Source organism: Pleurodeles waltl, chromosome 6, assembly GCF_031143425.1.
Source record: "Pleurodeles waltl isolate 20211129_DDA chromosome 6, aPleWal1.hap1.20221129, whole genome shotgun sequence".
Lineage (NCBI taxonomy): Eukaryota > Metazoa > Chordata > Amphibia > Caudata > Salamandridae > Pleurodeles > Pleurodeles waltl.
This window is the reverse complement of record NC_090445.1, coordinates 622775873-622794352: the sequence shown is the minus strand read 5'-3', so window position 1 is coordinate 622794352 and position 18480 is coordinate 622775873. Positions and strand designations below refer to the sequence as shown.

Genomic DNA, 18480 nt, shown 5'->3' with positions numbered 1-18480 from the left:
ACAAGACCGGGTCCAACAAACAAAGGGCAGCCTCTGTGGACACAATGTAAACACACACTTTTTATGACAATGGAGCCGGTTAGCCCGTCATTGTGAAACGAATGCTACCTCTGCACCGGTGACCGACCCCGCCCCAAAGAAGAGCCCTGAGATTAGAATCAAAGCCCTAAAACAGGAATTTCTGCATTTTCCCGCTCAGCGTTCTCCATAAATAGAGCACTGCGGGAGCTAGTGCTGAGTTGAGAGCTTGTAGCCCTGGGTCCCTGGGTGCCGGTGCGCCTAGACTCTGCTGCAGTCAGCCAACTCTGCAGCATCACTGCATCTCGGTAGAGACAGCCGCGTGCGCAGACGTTCTTCCTCCAGTGACAGGCGTGAGTATCCCGCAGAGGGTGTGGACTAGAGCGGGAACACCAGAGGGGCATTCTATGGGTGATGGTTGGGTGCAGATCAAAGAGGGCACCCCAGGGATTCACAGTGCAATTGAGTGCCCAATGCAGACCACAAAGAACATGCCTTTGGGGCATTCTAGTGGTGTTGCTACCGTCAAGACAAGACAGGATGCACCGGAGGGGCATCAAATGGCTGATGGTCCAGTGAAGACAAAATAAAACAACCACGAGGGGCATTCTAGGGGTAGTGGTCAAGTGAAGATCAGAGAAGACACACATACGTGGCTAGAATACTAGAAGTGATGCTCCAGAACAGGCATGCCATAGGAGCATTCCGTGGGTGATGATTCTGTGAATTTCTACTAGGGCGTGAAAGGGGCATTCTAGGGGGTGATGTCTAGAGAGGCCAGAGAGAGCACAGTAGAGGAGCATTCTGTGGGTGACTGATGCGTACAGGGCAGAGAGGGTCACCAGAGGGGCATGCATATGAATTGGCATTCTGGGATGATGGTCTGGGGCTGACCACAGAGGACACACGAGGGCAACCTTCTACGAGTGATGGGCAGGTGGGCATTCTAGGGTGATGGCTGAGTGCAAACAAGAGAGGGCAGGCCAAAGTGGCATTGTATGGGTGAGATTCCACTGCAGGTAAGAGACTGGATATCAGAGGGGGATTCTAGGAGTGATGGTCCTGGGCAGACGGGAGGGGGCACCCTGCAGGATCATTCTCGGGTTGTTTGCCCACTACGGACCAGAGAGGGATTACCAAAAGGGCATTTGATAGGTGATGGACCAGTTTTTGATATTTTCATGTTAGAGTGTGTTTTGGAGGTACTGAAATTATTTGCAGTAGTCTGAACACACACCAGAGGATTCCAAGTAAAAAGTACTTTTTTCTGTGACACTAAACTACCAGAAATGTGTGGCCACTAGGTTGATATTCATTCAGCTAAATGTGGACAGTCTGCAATAAACAAACTTTAACAACTATGCAGTAAGTCTCTTAAAACGCACGGTGCCCAATCTTCGTTTCTTCTCATATGGTTTTAGACTGTGAATGACAATGAATTAGTTTGCCCATTCCACCCACTTTGAGGTGGTGCTTTCGTAAATCATCATTAGACAGATGCGCTAACTCTGTCACTCTGGGGTCGACTTTATCCCTTTTGGAATTATTAAAAGGGAGGGATACCGATTGCCGACTAACCATCTACAGCAGGACAAAGTGCTTAATGGCGATGATTCAGCAACAAATGAGTTAAGGCAGGCTTAATGAAGGACTTATCTACTCAGAAGAGTGGTGTGTTTACTCATGCATTTCTGCATCAACAAACAGAAAAGACCCCAGGTGCATTAAATGATTTTTGTGTGAATTGCACAAGCATTCTGATTATTTTTGTGAATACGCATAAAAATTGTTGTTAAAACAGCCTCTATTAGTTCTTCTGAATAAAAACAAATAGCCCCTTCCTTCAATAAAATCCTGTCTCACTCCTTTGATCTCTTTCATCTGTTGTTCCCCTATTATTTTCCTTACCTCTCCTATTCATCGATTCATCAATTCTGCCCTTCATGCATTTCCCCCTTTATGGTCACAGTTCCACTCATCTCCTCTATTCTTCTTTTCTTTGACTCACCCTTCTCTTCTCTACCCAGCATTTCCTTACTCCTTTCCCGCTTTTCCTCTCCCACCTTGTTTCCTAGGCCGTTCTTTGCTCTCTTCTCTTCACTCCATTCACCCTGATCATTCCATCCAGAGCTGTCATTATTTGATTTCATGAATCAGATACACCTTTCAGTTCCTTTTGATCTTTAAAATCTCTTTCAAATCATTTCCGTCTTTTCTAGACACGTCTTCAGAGTAACCCGCTGTCCAGGATGGGGGCTTCTGCTGCGTTGTTCCTGATGTTCCTCTGCATCCTTTACACTCAGCCAGCATCCAGCTCAGGTAAGATGTGTGTATGTGGTATATGTGTAGCAAACATCTTACCAGAATGCACCAGAGGACTGTACAGGGCCAAAGGCAAGTTTACAGTGAACGAGTGACAGGAGAGGCAGCTGGTTTCTGGGAGCTGCAGTCTTCTGCATTGTGATGAAATTGTAATTACAATTGTAATAGTATTCATATAGCGCTTACTACCCCTGACAAGGCGTCAAAGCGCTTTTTGGCAGGTCGCACGCTACTCCGGAACCCAAAAGGAATTAGTGGTGGATTAGTATAGGGAAATATGAGTACAGTTTTAGTATTATTATGAGTTAATTTGAGCCACGGATATGTTTGTTTGTTAGTTGGATTGACTGGAGTAATGTAGTGGTGGAGGAGGGAAGAATCCAGAAGTGTTAATTGGGAGTTTATGGTAATAGGATTTAGGCTTGGGATGGGTAAAGGGGGGATGGAGTAGGGAAGAGTCTGTGGAAAGGGTTAGGGAGATCATAGTAGCATTACTGAGGGAGCATTTAGTAGGGTTGTTTGGGAGATGTGGCAGTAAAGTGAGGTTTGGGTCAGTTAGATGTGGAAGAGGAGGGGAGAGCTTAGGCAGGGTTATTTAGGAGATGAAAGTAGTAGAATAGATTTGGGATGAGTCAGAGTGGTGATGTTCTTTAAAGACAGATGTACTCAGAATTGACAATCTCAATATGACCTTTCCAAAATGAACTTTTGTGGTTACGCTGTAATATGGGATGACATTCTTTCTTTTAAACAATTTATGTCACATATTTATTAAGAGAAAAAAGTAGGACATGACCCCACAAAATTTAAAATATAAGATATAAATGCCATAATGCAGACGGGCTTCTTTCAGAAATCACAGTCTGCATTCACTTAATCAACTGAAGATTGGAAATGTAGTAATCCACCAAGAAAACACAATCCTGTTTGTTATTAACACAAAAGAAGTCTGGTTACAACAACCTATCTACTTGTCACATAGTTGGGGGTGAGGGAGTATAAAACGAAAACAGATGGAATAACAGAACATGCTGTAAACAAGACACTAAAAAAATGGAAAAGGAATGAACAGGAGTGCACAAGGAGGGAAAAGAGAAAATAGAAACAAAGAAGGAGGGTGTGGAAGAACAGGAGACAGTAGGCATAAATTAGATGACAGAGCTCAAGTGCCCAGTGGGGCACAGAGCTCCAACATAGCCCCATGTAATCATCCCAAAGCCCAGATCTATTGACAAGAAAGGAGCACAGATTCATTCAAAGATTCGTAGTAGGTTATTTATCCGAGGGATTAGCCTTTAAGGAGATGCCATCATCATCTGTCAATTCAACTAGACGAAATATGTTGTAAAAACAGCTGACTTCCACCTCCAGAGTAGACAGATCTTTGTTATTGCCAGAGACATGAAAACTATTTGCTCCGGTTGTTCTCCAGTCTGGTATTTTTTGGCCTGTCAAGGAGCAGGCCAATGGAGGCTGCTGCATCACTGAACCCTCTCATAACAGACCAAGCCTAGTTGGAGCAGAGCCTTTACTGGGGATAGGACCATATGACATGATGTGTGTCAGAGACAGGTTGCTAACATCTCCTGCAAGAAAAGAATAAGGGCTAAACCCTACTGAGTTCAACCAGGACTGTCACATATATCATTAGTGCAGTGTTTGAAAGATGCTGCACTTAAGATGGGTATCTCGCAGGCTCTTGTTGTGCAGGAGGAGCAGAGTAGACAAGGTATCTTCAGATTATGGTATGAAATGATTGAGAAAGTCTATCCTGCCAACAGGAGTGCAGCCTCTCTGGGTTTGGAGAATATTTCATTAATAAGGGTAGTGCAGAGGACACTGTGATCCCCCCTGTGCTGGCCTCATAAGTTCAGTTCAGCAAGTATTGGCGACACTGGCAGAGTAAAAGAAGTCATTCCCAGGTGGGATTCTCAAGCAGCTTGTAAGCTGAAGATTTCTCCATTGTTGTGAGCGTGTGCAACAGGATGCTCTTTGTTGAGTCTTTGAAAAGCCTGACATGGCCACAATGCAGAAAGTCCTGGAGATGGTTAATGCCCTACGCAAAATTTAGCACTCAATTAAATGGGGTTTTCCAAATTCATGCAACACAGCAGCTTTGTGCAGGCATCATACAAATAATTCTGTTACATTTTACTAACCTTCTTGTTTGGCAAGATGGCAAGTCGGTGGGTGGAACTGATGTCATTTCATTCTGTGGAATTCCGCGGAGTTACAAAAAAACTCTGCAAGATTCTGCGGAGTAACACCAACAAGTGGAAAATATGCAGCTCATGCTGCAATTTAGCACCAGTAGTGCGAACAGTGCTAAAAATCAGCGTGAACTGCACCATGCATTGCCCAAGAGTGCACGGCTATTCAAGTTGATTTTGATGCTGCTTGAGAAGAACATCTACTTGAGTGGCAGAAAATCTACTTGAATGGTAGCCCTCGAACTGCGATGGCTCGCAACCACCCAGGACCACATGTGACTGGCCCCATTAGCAAATCATGCTAGGGGGAGGCAAATCTCGCTCACCAGCTCGCATTTTCTGGAGCCTCAAAAGACAAAATTTCAGCCACACAACGATTTGAAGAATTTGGCCAGAACTCTGCATTAAAGAGTAACGTGGAGTGACCAAAATTCATCCATTCCGGGGGCAGAACGAAATGTTACCTCTCATCCCTTTATTATATTCTTATAGCTAAGCAAAGTTACCTTTGAAAGGGGATGATCTATGCGAATGAGAAAACATGAGTCAAGAGTCCTTATAAAGGCATGGTGTGAGCCAAAAATCACAATATTTAGTCTGCCTGAACACCAAGGGTGCATCCAGGGCTGTAATTGTTTATTGTGAATATTATCATGTTTTATGAAGCACATGGGGCCAGATCTACTAATTGGGCATGTGTAGCTGCTAAAATGCTTTTTTGCACATATTAATCCAATTTTAGGAATTAAAAAAGTTTTTCTGGGATCCTGAATGGATACCAATGTGGTATCTGGGTGAGTGTTGTAGGCACCCCTTCTAAATATCGAATCAGTATCTTATCTTTCAATATTTTCAGACTTAAATCTGTTCACAAAATACTGAAATTTTATAGAAACCTCAAAGGAGGCGGTAAAGCATTTGCAGAAGGGAAGAGTTCCCCGGGGGAATATAAAAAATGGTGTCCAATCATAATGTCACAATTTATGGCCCACCTTATTAATATTTATCAGGTTGGTAAGAACAAACCTATTCGTACAATTATTAAAAACAATTAATAAAATTATTTACTGTTCAGAAAAATACTAGTCACAAACTGCAACCAGTATTTTGCAACCGGTAACTGGAACATCTGGCTGTTAGTCTCTATTTACGTAGCACTTTGGTCTGAGTAACAAAGGGAACTGTCCAATAAACAGCTGACAACATTGAATGGAGAAGGTACTTCAAAAGAACATGCCTTCCTCTTGAGCTGTCCAACATTGAGGTGGTCTTGTGAGGCTCAAAGAGAGTGTGGTGCATTCTCATTTTATGCTTGTGGGCTTTTATCTTAATATGCATGATTGGCAACAACTGTCTGGCCTTGCATGGAAGCATAACTTAGGAAAGGAAGATTTGGTCTGTGGAAGGACAAGTGCCCTTTCAACAGTGAACTGTGCCTTCACGTGCAGTAAGTCAGGAGCTGGTGAGATATGAGCTTCGCAAATGCCAAATGGCTGCATTATTGGGTTATTGGAGTGTCATGATGGTGTACTTGATGAAGGTCATATGGATGCACTTGAACAGTCATCTCACAAAAGAATCTAGTTCTGTGACACCATGCGTTCTCTGTGGAAAGGCAAGACGATTCTGTCATTCCTTAAAAAGAACTGATATTTAAGGCACTAAAGTCAGTATGGTGTGATATAAAACTCTCAAGGTCTTTAGCCTTACAGCTAGAACCTGACTGGTTCCAAGAGTGAGAGGCTAGACATTGTTGGTTCAGAGTTGAGAATGAGAAACAAAGGCCCATATTTATACTTTTTTAGCGCCGCATTTGTGTCATTTGTTTTACCCAAAAACGGTGCAAACTTGCAAAATACAAATGTATTTTGTACGTTTGCGCCGTTTTTGCATCAAAAAGCGGTGCAAATGCGGCGCTTAGAATGTATAAATATGGGCCAAACCCTTTTGTTGAGGTTCATCTTTAAGAAACTGTAACACATCCGGCTAGGGTGTCCTCAGTCAAGCTGTTGAAAGCTCTGGTCGACCGGTGCCTTGCCTGCCCACCTTAGACAGATTTAGGTGTCAACAGCATAGCTGCAGAATTCTAGGAATCACTGATGGGTGTATCCTATGCAGAGCGGGAAAGAGAGAATAGCCTGATGCCACTGGATTATGTGCCCAGAGCAGCATGGTTCCCTGAGGGTGGTTTTACTAGACAAATTAAACTTGCTTTTTGAGTAAGTAACAAGATAATTAAATTAAAGGACTGTAGTTCATATGGTCGAAGTAGACTTAGGTGAAGTGAGAGTTGCCAGTCATGGCAGGCTACATAGATTTACTCTAAAGGGCCACTAAACAGCATCCTGTAGTCGATGAAATGATCACGCTGTCAGAAAGTGTTACTTGCAGCACCATTTATTCTTCATTAAATACATGTGGTTGAGGAGCCCATCTGTTGACTTCCACTGTGCAGGCATTCCAGTCATCAAGTGATCTTCCGTCAGAGATCTGGAATTCGAACGCAAAGCCAACTGACAAGAGAAATTACAACCGCATCATCTAAAAACTATCATAATAAATACAATTAAAAAGACATAACACCTCCTCGTCTTGGGGTGCTTAAAAACACCTGTATCCCCCATACAAGTATTATCCTCAGTGTTTCTGTATTATCTCATGCTTATGCACAGCTACCCCTTTGGCACACAGTGATTAGAGCACGACTCCAGGCCTCAAGCACTTTATTCACACCATCCACCAGTCACCGCATACATGGACTTTTTTCAGCCGACTCGTAATGAGGGCCTATGTCTTTCTTTAAACTAGCCCTGGACCTACATTTATTTATAACACTTTCTCTCAAACTTTAATCTAACTAGCATTCTAACTAGCCTTTACCCTCACCCCAACCTTCTTGCGCCTACCCATTCACTAACCCTTCCACCTAGGGCAACATTACCCAAAACGTTGCCTCGCTCCTCCATGGAGTTTTCTCAAGAATGTTTTTGCAAATCTGTCTTTATATACGCAGTTCATTTAAGTCGAGCAGGGAAGCTACCCAGACGCCCTAACTTTTCTACATAAAATATTTAAAAAGTACAAGGCCGGGCCCCTACTCTGCAGGTATGTGACTTTTCATAAAAGCGGGTTGACCTATGAGTCTATAGTAGTGGGGAATCTAAGAGCACAGCTCTGTCACGCGCCAAGCAACAAGTGCGATTTCTAAATGTTTTGTGACAGCACAACACTGTAAAATGTTCACCTTTGCACTTACCACTTTTCCAGTGACCATACTCCATTGTTAGAACCTGTCTAACAGAATAGCTAATTATCAGTGTGATATAGCGTTTAGAATATCCCTTATGGCAATGTAGGAAGAATCTAATTGATGATGGTAATCAGCCAGTGAACTTTTACTATAGTCACAGCAAAGGAGTGTATTAGTGGAACTTCTACCCATCAGGAGACAGGTCAGACTCTGTGCTTGTTTTCTCATACAGTACTTGTGGGAAGGGTGGATCGTTTCACAGTACCCTTCACTGTTGGCTGCCCCTGGAATAGGTGGATGGTTTCTTCTGCACTCAAGCAGTATTTGGAGAAATAAAATAGACAAATGGAGAGGTCTGAAAGGCATGTTAGTCTACATTGTTATTGAACTCTCTCTTTCCCATTTCCTGACTGCGTCCACGGAGGATGGCAGACAACCACTCTGGACAACATAATGTGTTGCACTGCAGAATGTTGTTAAAAACGTCTTGAATCATTTACAGTATATGTTGACTGATTCATGGAATCTGTTGATAGAATCTGTTTCTGATGTATCGTCTTTTTGTTATGATGCAGATAAACTGATCTATGCCTACACCACTCAATTTGAGGAGATCTGGAATGACAGGGAAAGCGGGGCAAAGGATGACGTGTCCATTTGGAGACCAATGGCTTTTCAAGCAGGTAAGAAAGAGCCAACCTAACTAGACATATTTATACTCACTAGGTACAGCTGAGACTCAAGTGGGCGGAAAACGGTTTACATGGAACCTTTGATATCTGCTCCAAAATGAATAAATGTTCAACAGGCTGGCAACAGGCTGGCAATTTGGCCTCTGCCTAAGGCAAACACTCAACTTTCTCACTCTTTCATTCAAAGTCCTTATTCCTCAAAATGTCATGCCAGCTGTTCATAAAGTGCATCAATTGCAATACTCCCTTTTAATTAGATACCAACAAAATTGTCAACATCAGATACAATCCAATTGGTCCAGTTGGGTGCTATCTTATTGGAAATGTGTTATCAGCTCAACCACAAGCTATGTGCAAGGCCAGATCAACAGACTGAAACAGATCTTTAAATGACAGGGTAAGTGGCATGAACAAAACGGGTACGACTCTGAACTGAAATCTGATACATTTTTAGAAAAAATACATTTTATGTATGAAAATAGACAAGAGGTCATTTTTAATGTTTGGCAGATAGGTTACTCCATCACAAATGTGGCAGATATCCTGTTTGCTATATTACAAGTTCTATTGGATATAATCAGTGCTTTAAATGGGCCGGTACTGTCCGGTACTGAGTACCGGCACTTTTTTATTTTGAGAGGGAGAGTACCGGCACATTTCAAGAAAAACGTAATACTTTTAATAGGAGAGTACCGGCACTTCTCAGGAACAAGCAGGTACTCTGGCACAGAGTACCTGCACTTTAATTTTTCCATTTCAAGCACTGGATATAATGTATTTGTAATATGGTAGACTGGATATTCGTCATGTTTCTTTTAGAGTATCGCCACCCTCAAACTCTAAATCAGGCCAGGAGTTACCCCAAAACTCTGTGTATTGGGCTAAATCAATAGAAACTTCGTTTATGTTCAGATTTTTACTAATATTGCGACAACACATTTCTTGTTATTATTGAGTTACTTATCGAAGTTGCAGAACAATGGTTTAATTGCTTTTTTAGGGGACTTTCCCAGCCATAACCACCTAAAGCTTATCTTTCCCTAATGATGCACTGCAAATTTATATTGTTCTGGATTTGCAGTTTATATTAAGCACCAAATGTTATGTTATGTTTGTAAATTGTGTAAAAATTTCAATCAGATAACCAGACAGCTTTTTCATTTGATCTGAAAATATCTTCTGAGGATCTTCACTGTGGTACATGGATGTAGGTGTAGAGAGGGTTGTAATTTTAGGAGATTAATGAGACATATAACATGAATAATAGTTCTCGAATAGGTGACAGTGCATATTTAAAATACACAACTGCACATTGGGTTGTTACATTACATTATAATGAAGGCTATTTTTTCAAGATAAAGAGTACATTCATGCAGGGCAGTCCATCCAATACTTTTTTGGCCAACTAGCGGACCTAAGACACAAGAGTAAGGGCATCCAGACACATAGTATACTCTTTCTTTGGGCAGAAACTGCCCATCACTGTGGAGCTTCCACCAGTCATGATTATGCTCCCCCGCCATCCTTAAAGTCAAGTAAAATGAAACAATCATGTCATGGATGTAGCAGAGTCATGTACCTCATCTCTGCAGTTCCAGGCAGACTCACTGACCATTAATATCACCATGGTTAAGGGTTTGACCTTTCGATGTTGATCGAAGGCATTGTTTTGGTGGCTATGGATGGGTAGTTGGCCATTTTTCCTACCAATATAGCCACTGCTACTAGGAGCGATGCAGAGTATCAGTCTTACTGATTGTAGCTTTTTAAAAACAGGACATGGTCTCCACTGAGGATGTCTTAATAATAGCGTTGTTCAGTGTAAATATATCATCTGCTGTAAGGGGACCAAGCATAGGAGCTAACACTCCCTGATCCCAAGGGGTCTCTTACAGGTCATTAGTCCCTTGCAGACTACTGTTGTGGACCCTATGTCTGTACTTGTAAGGCAAAAAATGGGGTAAGGTGCAGGGACAGCCTCACCACAGGTGTGGGTAACAGCAGAAGCAAAATAGAGCTACCAACCACAGCTCCCTGCAGAGCTCCACAACACAACCTTGAGTTTAACACAACTCCCTTAGAGAAGCCTCCACGTTGAGAAATGTAGTTACGGTGAACCCCAAAATATAGCATGCGAAATTTAGAGGCAACAGCTTGAGGGCTAAGCTCAAGAGCTCCAGATGATTATGCGTGGCAGGAGAATATCTGGATAAATGGCTAGCCCAGTGCTCACCAAAAGCATGAATACAGCAAGCACCCGGCATAGGTGGCGGGGTAGTTGGTCAGGGGGAGGGGGTCTCTAGATAGCCTCCTGTGTCTTCAGATTGGAGCCCCGACAGGGAACTCCACTCCTCCACATGAAAGGTTTGTTTTTCATTGTGAAACTAGTGAGTCTTATGGTGAGTGAAACAGGCTTTATTACTCAAGATTTTATGGAATTCAGATGTTGCATCCCTTTCTGGGAACCACAGGGCAAGCAGGTGCCATTGAACCTTAGTTGAGGGCTGGGGTCGCTTACCTATGATTTACCACAATCTGTCCTACTATGGGTCTGCAAACAGGGTGACAGAGGTCTCATGATTTTTTCATCCATCTTCTTAAGGTATGACTAGATGCTCATTAAGGACCCCCCTCCGGGCACCATTAGAGCTGTGTTTTTCTACAGCAGACTGCGAACATGTCCAGGTGAGGAGGAAATTGTTTGTCGATAGGTACAGCTTGGAAGGAGATCTGTTACACAAAGGGAGATGTGGCTACTAAGCGTCTCTGAACCTCTTTCCTAATAGCAGAGAAATCAACTGCCAAATTTACACAGCTCTAGGACCTCTTAGTGGCACCCTAGTCCTTTTTTTTTTTTTACAGTAATGGGGCGTTAAGAAGGCCATTTTCCTTCGCCAGATTTACAAAGTGGCACAATGCATGCAATGAGCCACTTTGTAACCCCTTGTGTCACACTATGCCTGCGCCAGGCATAATGTATGCAAAGGGGTGTTCCCACGCATGGAGGCCAGTAGAAATGGCACAAGGAAATTTGCAACATTTCACTGCACCATTTTTAGCATCATTGTTAGCCTGCCTAAGTCAGGCGTCAAAATGAGGTACCCATTACCTTCCATGGGCCTTCCTTTACTTTGCAGGGTTAGCTCCACAATTTATGGCACTAATCCTGCAAAGTACCACAATTCCATCATAAATTATGATGCTAGTGTCCTAACATGCGCCATGGGGTGCCATATTGTAAATATGGTGCGCACATGGTGTCCTTTGTGGGCACAGGAGGGTGCAAGAAAAGTGGTACATAAAAGCTGATGTGCCACTTTCTTGTAAATCTGGCCCCAGTTGCCTTGGGTTACCTTGTATTCATGTGAACAACCCTGGCAGCTGTTGATAGTTTCTGGTCTGGCTAACTTACTCAAAAGAGTTTATTCTGGGTTGTAACTGATTTTCTGAGGAGAATATAATGCAGATAAGGTTAGTGCATTAACATACAGAACATAAAAAGGTGTTTCTTATCATGCACTGCATGGAAATTAGGTAACATACCATCCTGGCACACTCAAGCAAAGTAAAAGTAGTCTCTGAATAATTAAGGGTCTATTTCTCTTCTTTGTGATCCATTGGTCCAAACTTTGTTGAAGTCACAAGTTTGTCTTTTCCATTTTCAACTGGTTCTTTGTGTGGCACAGATACTCAAGGAAAGGGTTACCTTGGTGTTTGATATTTGCAAACCTGGATTAGCCTTCTTATAGGTATTGGTTCAAACGTTTTGGAAGGATCATTGACAGCATGGTTAGTACACAAAAGAAGACTTCTTGAGGAATGTTCACTTTAAAAATAAACAAACAAACAACTGACCAGACTGAATTGTTCTATGACTTTGTGTGAAACTCCTTGCCGTCCGGAATCCCATGGAGCACGAGTTTCTAAGATCTGTTTCAAAGCACCATGAACTGCGGTACTGCTAAGTTGGAAGAAATGGTACTTGTGCTGGTTTCTCTTTGAACAGAGCACGTTTCAATCCATGTGGTTCCTTAATGCCGGTCCTCTCCCAAGATGGCCAACACATTGGAATCCTGGGATATGTATCCCCTATCTAAGCCGCACCAAAACAAGGCACAGCACCAACAGGAGTCATCCAAAGAATTACTAAGTCCCACCTGAATGTCAACATAGCCCAGAGGGCATAAGCAGCACTTCAAACTGCACAGCGTTGTCTCTCTGGTAGAGAAGTCATGAAATGGCGAGAGCAGTGGCATCGCGGGCTATGGAACAGTGAGTCTAGCTGCAACAGTGGCATTATGGGCTCTGACACTGAGCCAAGTACACTCCCTTTAGTACTTGACTTTCACTGGTAGCAATGGCGAGCAGTCACTGGCTTCTCAGGGAGATTATCTGGGGGTGCGCAAACTCAGAACTCAGCCGTCACCAACAGTGCAATGACTGAATGTTCAACCCAGTGCTTTACTTTGGTAAAAGAAAAGTACTTTAATCTATACACTTCAAATGTAACACTTCACAACATATAAAACAATCACAGTTCTTGAACTAGAGTTAGGCTACTGCACTTTGTTTGCTGCTCCAACTTGTCTCTCTCTCTCTCTCTCTCTCTCTCTCTCTCTCTCTCTCTCTCTCTCTCTTTCCCCCTCTCTCTCTCTCTCTCTCTCTCTCTCTCTCTCTACCTCTCTCTCTCTCTCTTTTTCCCCTTGGGTACGCCTAGGTAGCTCTCCCACTGAGTCAGAGTGTTTCTTGGGTTTGTATCAAGGCTTAGTTGCAGATTATACCAGACTTCAGTTGAAACACTCAATTCTAAAGCATATCTATGCTATTAAAGAATTTCAACACAGTGCAGATCTCAGAGTCCATTTTCTGGTATTTATTGTGGACCAACAGGCCATATCACACTTCACTCCTGCTTTTGGAAGGAGACACACTAGCTGGATGCACAATCTTCAATCTGCAAGCAAGAGCTTCCTTCTAATGTCCTCACAGATAGGTGGTGATTCTGGCAATGCTGGACCTGCTTCTGGGTTAAAAATGTGGTGTAGTAGGCAGGCCCTCAAGGTCAAAGTCACAGTGTCTCTAGGGCAGCTCCAACAGAGTCTCACTTGCAGCAACACAGCACATCTTGGGCACAATCTTGGATGGCAGTGACACGTTCCACTGAGGAACAACGTCTGTGTGGTGGTGCTGTCTGCTCAGGGCACAAAATTGAGGCTTTGAGGCAGAGTCTGCCTTGGGCACAAACCTCTCAGCACCACTCTCCGTCGCAGGCACAAACGTACCATTGACTGCAGCAATGATGGCTGATTTTGTTTCCCTCCTGGAACTATTTTCACAGAGAGACTGCTATCCACAAATTGCTGGCCAGACTCCAGGTAATGTCTCCTGACCTCTGCAAAGCTGGCTGTCAAGCAGACACCAGCACTGCTTGTGCAGTAGTCTTTTGAGTACTTTGTGGAGCCCTCTTTTCCTTGGTTGAAGAGATTTTGTACCTGGAACAACAATTCGCTGAGTTGCTCTCATTTACATGCCCATTAAGCAGACACTGAATATGGATTCTCTTTCTGAAAGTCTGCACTTTTTTAAGTGTTTTGGGTTGATTGTCATTTCATCTTTCTTCTCTAGACTGTTCTCCAGACTTAGCCTTTGTGCAGATTCATGTTTCTCACAGAAAGGTAGTCTTCAGCACAGAGTACCTACAACAGAACCCCAAAGACGTGTGAGCTTCCTACAGTTAGCTCATTAGCAACCATGCTGAGAGTGATTAGGAAAGAGACAAAAGACTGACCTCAAATAAAGGACTCATTTCATCCAGAAGAACAGAAATTGCAGCCCAACCCTTCAGCCCCACCTTCTTCCAAATGACAGTGCCACTGTAAGACTAATCAGTCCCTCTCAGGAAGAGGACCTAATCAAATTTCTAAAGGAGCCCTTTCTTCTCTTTTTCCACTTCAGTGTCAAGTGTCTCAAGTCTAGCTTCCAGAATGTCAGCAATGCACTCCTTCTGCATTTGAAAACAACCTCACCTCCCTCATGTGCACAGGAAGAGGCTAAGAGCATCCAAAAGGGAATCTGCAGTCCTTCACTACTCTTCATTACCTGTATAAACACTGTATGCACTACACAGCCCACACACTTGGGATGTTAGCACAAGGATCTAGGTTAGTGCATAGAAGCAGAACTTTACAAGAGTGGGCCAATAGGCCTTCACTCCATTGGCAAAGATGAAAAGATATGTTCATAACCCCAACTACTTTTTTCTGGCACTCAGAGCACTGACAAGGTTTTCTCTACTAAGTGAAGTGAAACTGAATATTTGACTAAAGATCATCTGGCACTTAGAGCATTGAATTTTTCTCCAGTTTTCTGTTCTCTTGTGTGCCACAAGTCTGACCTTAAGGCTGATGTTTTCTATGGCAAAGCTCTGATAAGTTTTCCCACATGAGGGTTCCCTCATGTTGAATGAAACTAGCGTTCTCTCTGATGCTTTTCTGGAATTCAGAGCTTCAATTAATTTTCTGCCAAGTGTGGGTCTTCTCATGGAGCGCCAGAATGAACCTACAATCAAAGCTTTTCTGGCATTCACAGCACTGATAAGGATTCCTCCCTAGTGAGGGTTCTCTCTTTTTGAGTGAGACTGAGTTTAACACTGTAACTTTTCTGTCATTCAGAGCACTGATGAAGTGTTTCCCAGTATGTTTTCTCTCAGGTTGATTCAAATGGGATTCACAACTTGGTCTTTTTTCACATTCAGTGCACTCATAAGACTTTATTCTGAAGTTAACACCTCCCAAGTGGAGTTTGCCTTGAGTATATCCAATGATAACACTGAATCTTGTTTCTGAGAAAGAACATCCATAGGTAATGTTCAGCATTAATTTTTCAGATACTCTATGGGTGCTATTCATAAAGCTTGTATTAAGTTGACCACTTCTTTTGTTTGGTCACCTCTACAAGAATTCGTTTATAAATGGGCTTTCTGGTTGGCTAGGGTATGCACCTAAACCAGTCAGAACCCACCGCTCTAGTCAGGGCAAGTCAGTTACACCCCAAAGATAACCTATACTCACCCACAGGTAGCTTGGCACAGAGAAGACAGGCTTATCTTCAGAGGCAATGTGTAAGGCATTTGCTCAACCTCACACAGCAACACAATGAATACAACACAAAACAGATTCCACACAGTGGTATACAAAAATATGCTTTCTATATTATTTATACCACAACACAAGACCAAAACGGAAAGAGTAACGTAAGAAAGGCAATTAATACAGAGTTAAAATGTCCCGGTATATGCAGAAAATCACCAGTCCATAACTAATACTTTACATGTGGGTCACATATAGGCAATTTCCCCCAGTGCAGAGTATCTTTTAGGAACAGTCACCTATATTGCAGGAAGAGCATGGGCACATGCGCAACTGCACTCTTTATAGCAGTTCTGTGCTAAATTCTGGGTTGTCATGCACACAAGATAAAGACAATAAAAGTGTCACACAAGTACTCTTCTAGTTATCACAATAAATGCCTGAAGGGCACACAGTGTTTACATGTGCATTCACTTCCTTAAGAGACATTAAAACCCCATGAAATGTAACAAATACTCAACAAGCTCCAAAGCACTTTCACTCCTACCTCGTCATTTATTGTAACTAGTCGGAGGGGGGACAACGATCCCCATTGGGGATTAATCAAATCACTTCTTAAGGTGAGAGTGAGCAAATCAGCACCCAGCCAAGCCCTAATGATGGCACCTGTTGCCTCAACTGAGTTGCAAACAGTGCTTAGCCCAAGGGGCCTCTCAGGATGGACACCATAGGCCAATGGAGCCAAGTACGCTCCACAGAGGCCTCCACCCTCAGCAAGCAATGTCCCCAAGTGTCTAAAGCAGCCCTCCATTGGGATCAGGGAACTTAGGACAGCTCCTACAAGTGCTTATGGTGGCGAGCAGGACCCTGGAAGTGGAATGCCAAACACAGGACATTTTCTGATGCAGATTCTCTTCCAGCAGCTTGCGCATGCACCATGGCTTCAATTTGTACATGGTACCTCTCCTGGTCTGATACGGGTGACTGCACACTACTGCTGGGGCTGGAACAAGGTGGCTCAGCTCAGTTAGAGGTGGACGCAGCCACACCAAATGGGATTATGTTTTCTGGGGGCAGGCAAGGTAGCGGTAGCGCTGACATCTCCTGAGCCTCCAAGTTGCCTAGGCAACATGGCTCTTACTAGAATGCGGCTTGCCGGTTCAGCGTGTCCATTCAAAGCAGAGCAAGTCATAAAGGTGACATGCCGGTCTCGGGGGCCACACTTCATGCTTTAGAATGCTTGGGAGTGGCTCAGCAGGCCAGTACACAAAGCAAATAGTCCAAATGGCAGTTCCTCCTGCCAGCACTGCAGTCCTCTGGAATTGTGCAGTTTGTAGAGTCAGCAGCATCTGATTACAAGTCCAATGCAGTCTCTAAAAACATGGGTTGAAAGCCCCAGTACCTTTACTAAAAAATCTCTTTGATGAAGGGGTGACTTCAAAGGAACCCTTAGAAGTGCACAACAGTTCCTTTCAGCCCAGCCCTGGCTCCAGATGGGGTAAATCAGCCATTTGTGTGAGGGCAGAACACAACCTATACAAATGTAAATTGTGAACGACCTCTCCCTCTCACAGTCCAGGAAGACTATCAGTATGCAGATGAATGCAGATGACTCACTTTCACACCCATCCCTTCTTGTGTTGTGGCTGCCTAGAGAGTATGCACAAAGTGTAGCTGTCACCCAGGCCAGACATGGTTTGGGGATGGCCTGCAAAGCACACAGAGTTATAAGTACATAGAAATGCTTCTTTTCTAAAAGTGGCATTTCTAAAATAGCAATGTAAAGTCCAACTATACACCAGTAAGCAGATCTTATAATTACCATTCCAAAAATATAAATAATGACAAAGCTACTTCTTTCTCATTAGGCATTATCACTTAAACGTGTATAAGTGAATTCTCAAAGATAACCTATGAGAGGAGCAGACCTCACAGTAATGAAAAACAAATATGCTGTTTGTCACTACTAGGACATGCAAAACATAACAGTACATGTCCTACCTTTTACTGACACAGCACCCTGCCCATAGGGTTCCCTAGGCCCTACCTAAGGGATGACCTATGTGTAATAAAAGGGGTGTTTAAGGCTTAGCAAGTAGTTATAAATGCCAAGTCGAAGTGCCAGTAATCTGCTCACATAAGCACTGCAATGGCTGGCCTAAGACAGGTTTGAAAGGCTACTTCTGTGGGTGACACAATCACTGCTGTAGGCCCACTAGTAGCATTTAATTTACAGGCCCTGGATATATGGTACACCACTTTACAAGGGACCTACAAGTAAATCAAATATGCCAAAAAGTTGTAAGCCAATCATACCATGTTTAGAGGAGAAAGCACATGCACTTTAGCACTCATTGGCGGTGGTAAAGTTCCCAGAGTCCTAAAGCCAACAAAAAGAATGTCACAAAAATAGGTGGAGGAAGGCAAAAAGTTTGGAGTAACCTTGAAAAAAAGGGAAAGGTCCAACAGAAATGATCTCAATTGTCCCAAGAATTTACTTTAAGCAGTCCCTCTCGTCCATGAGGACTACCTAAGACGGCCGGCCAAACACACATGCGCTCTGAGGGGAGTGCATATTGCACTCCCCTCAGCTCGTCACCCCCTAATGCCCTGCCCCTTTCACATTGAAAGGATACTAAACAGAGTTTATTATCCTTTCCATGTAAAAGGATTTGCAGCGGTTGCTGCTGGGGGGTGCGGGAGGGGGGTAAGTGGGGATGGGCAACGCTCCTCCACCCAAATTGTTGAGTAGTAAAACAATGGTTCAGTTTAATCTTCCTTTGCCTAGTGAATGACTTCTTGTGCTTGGGACAAAACCATAGCAACTCCCATGGAAGTTTGTAGTCAGTATCTCTAGCATAAAAGTACTATTTTTACGAGCCACAATACTAAGGGCCTCA

At 43.3% G+C, this 18480-nt stretch overlaps 1 protein-coding gene across 1 annotated transcript in view; it reads left to right on the top strand.

The window, feature by feature from the left end:
* Nucleotides 1–218: 218 nt before the first annotated feature.
* Nucleotides 219–18480, top strand: part of LOC138300075 (uncharacterized) — a 68082-nt gene continuing 49820 nt past the window's right edge. Inside the window, exons 1-3 of the mRNA XM_069238949.1 lie at nt 219–371; nt 2238–2337; nt 8376–8483. Of these exons, the coding sequence (XP_069095050.1) occupies nt 2268–2337; nt 8376–8483 (178 nt within the window). The 5' untranslated portion in view covers nt 219–371; nt 2238–2267. The remainder of the gene's footprint in view (nt 372–2237; nt 2338–8375; nt 8484–18480) is intronic.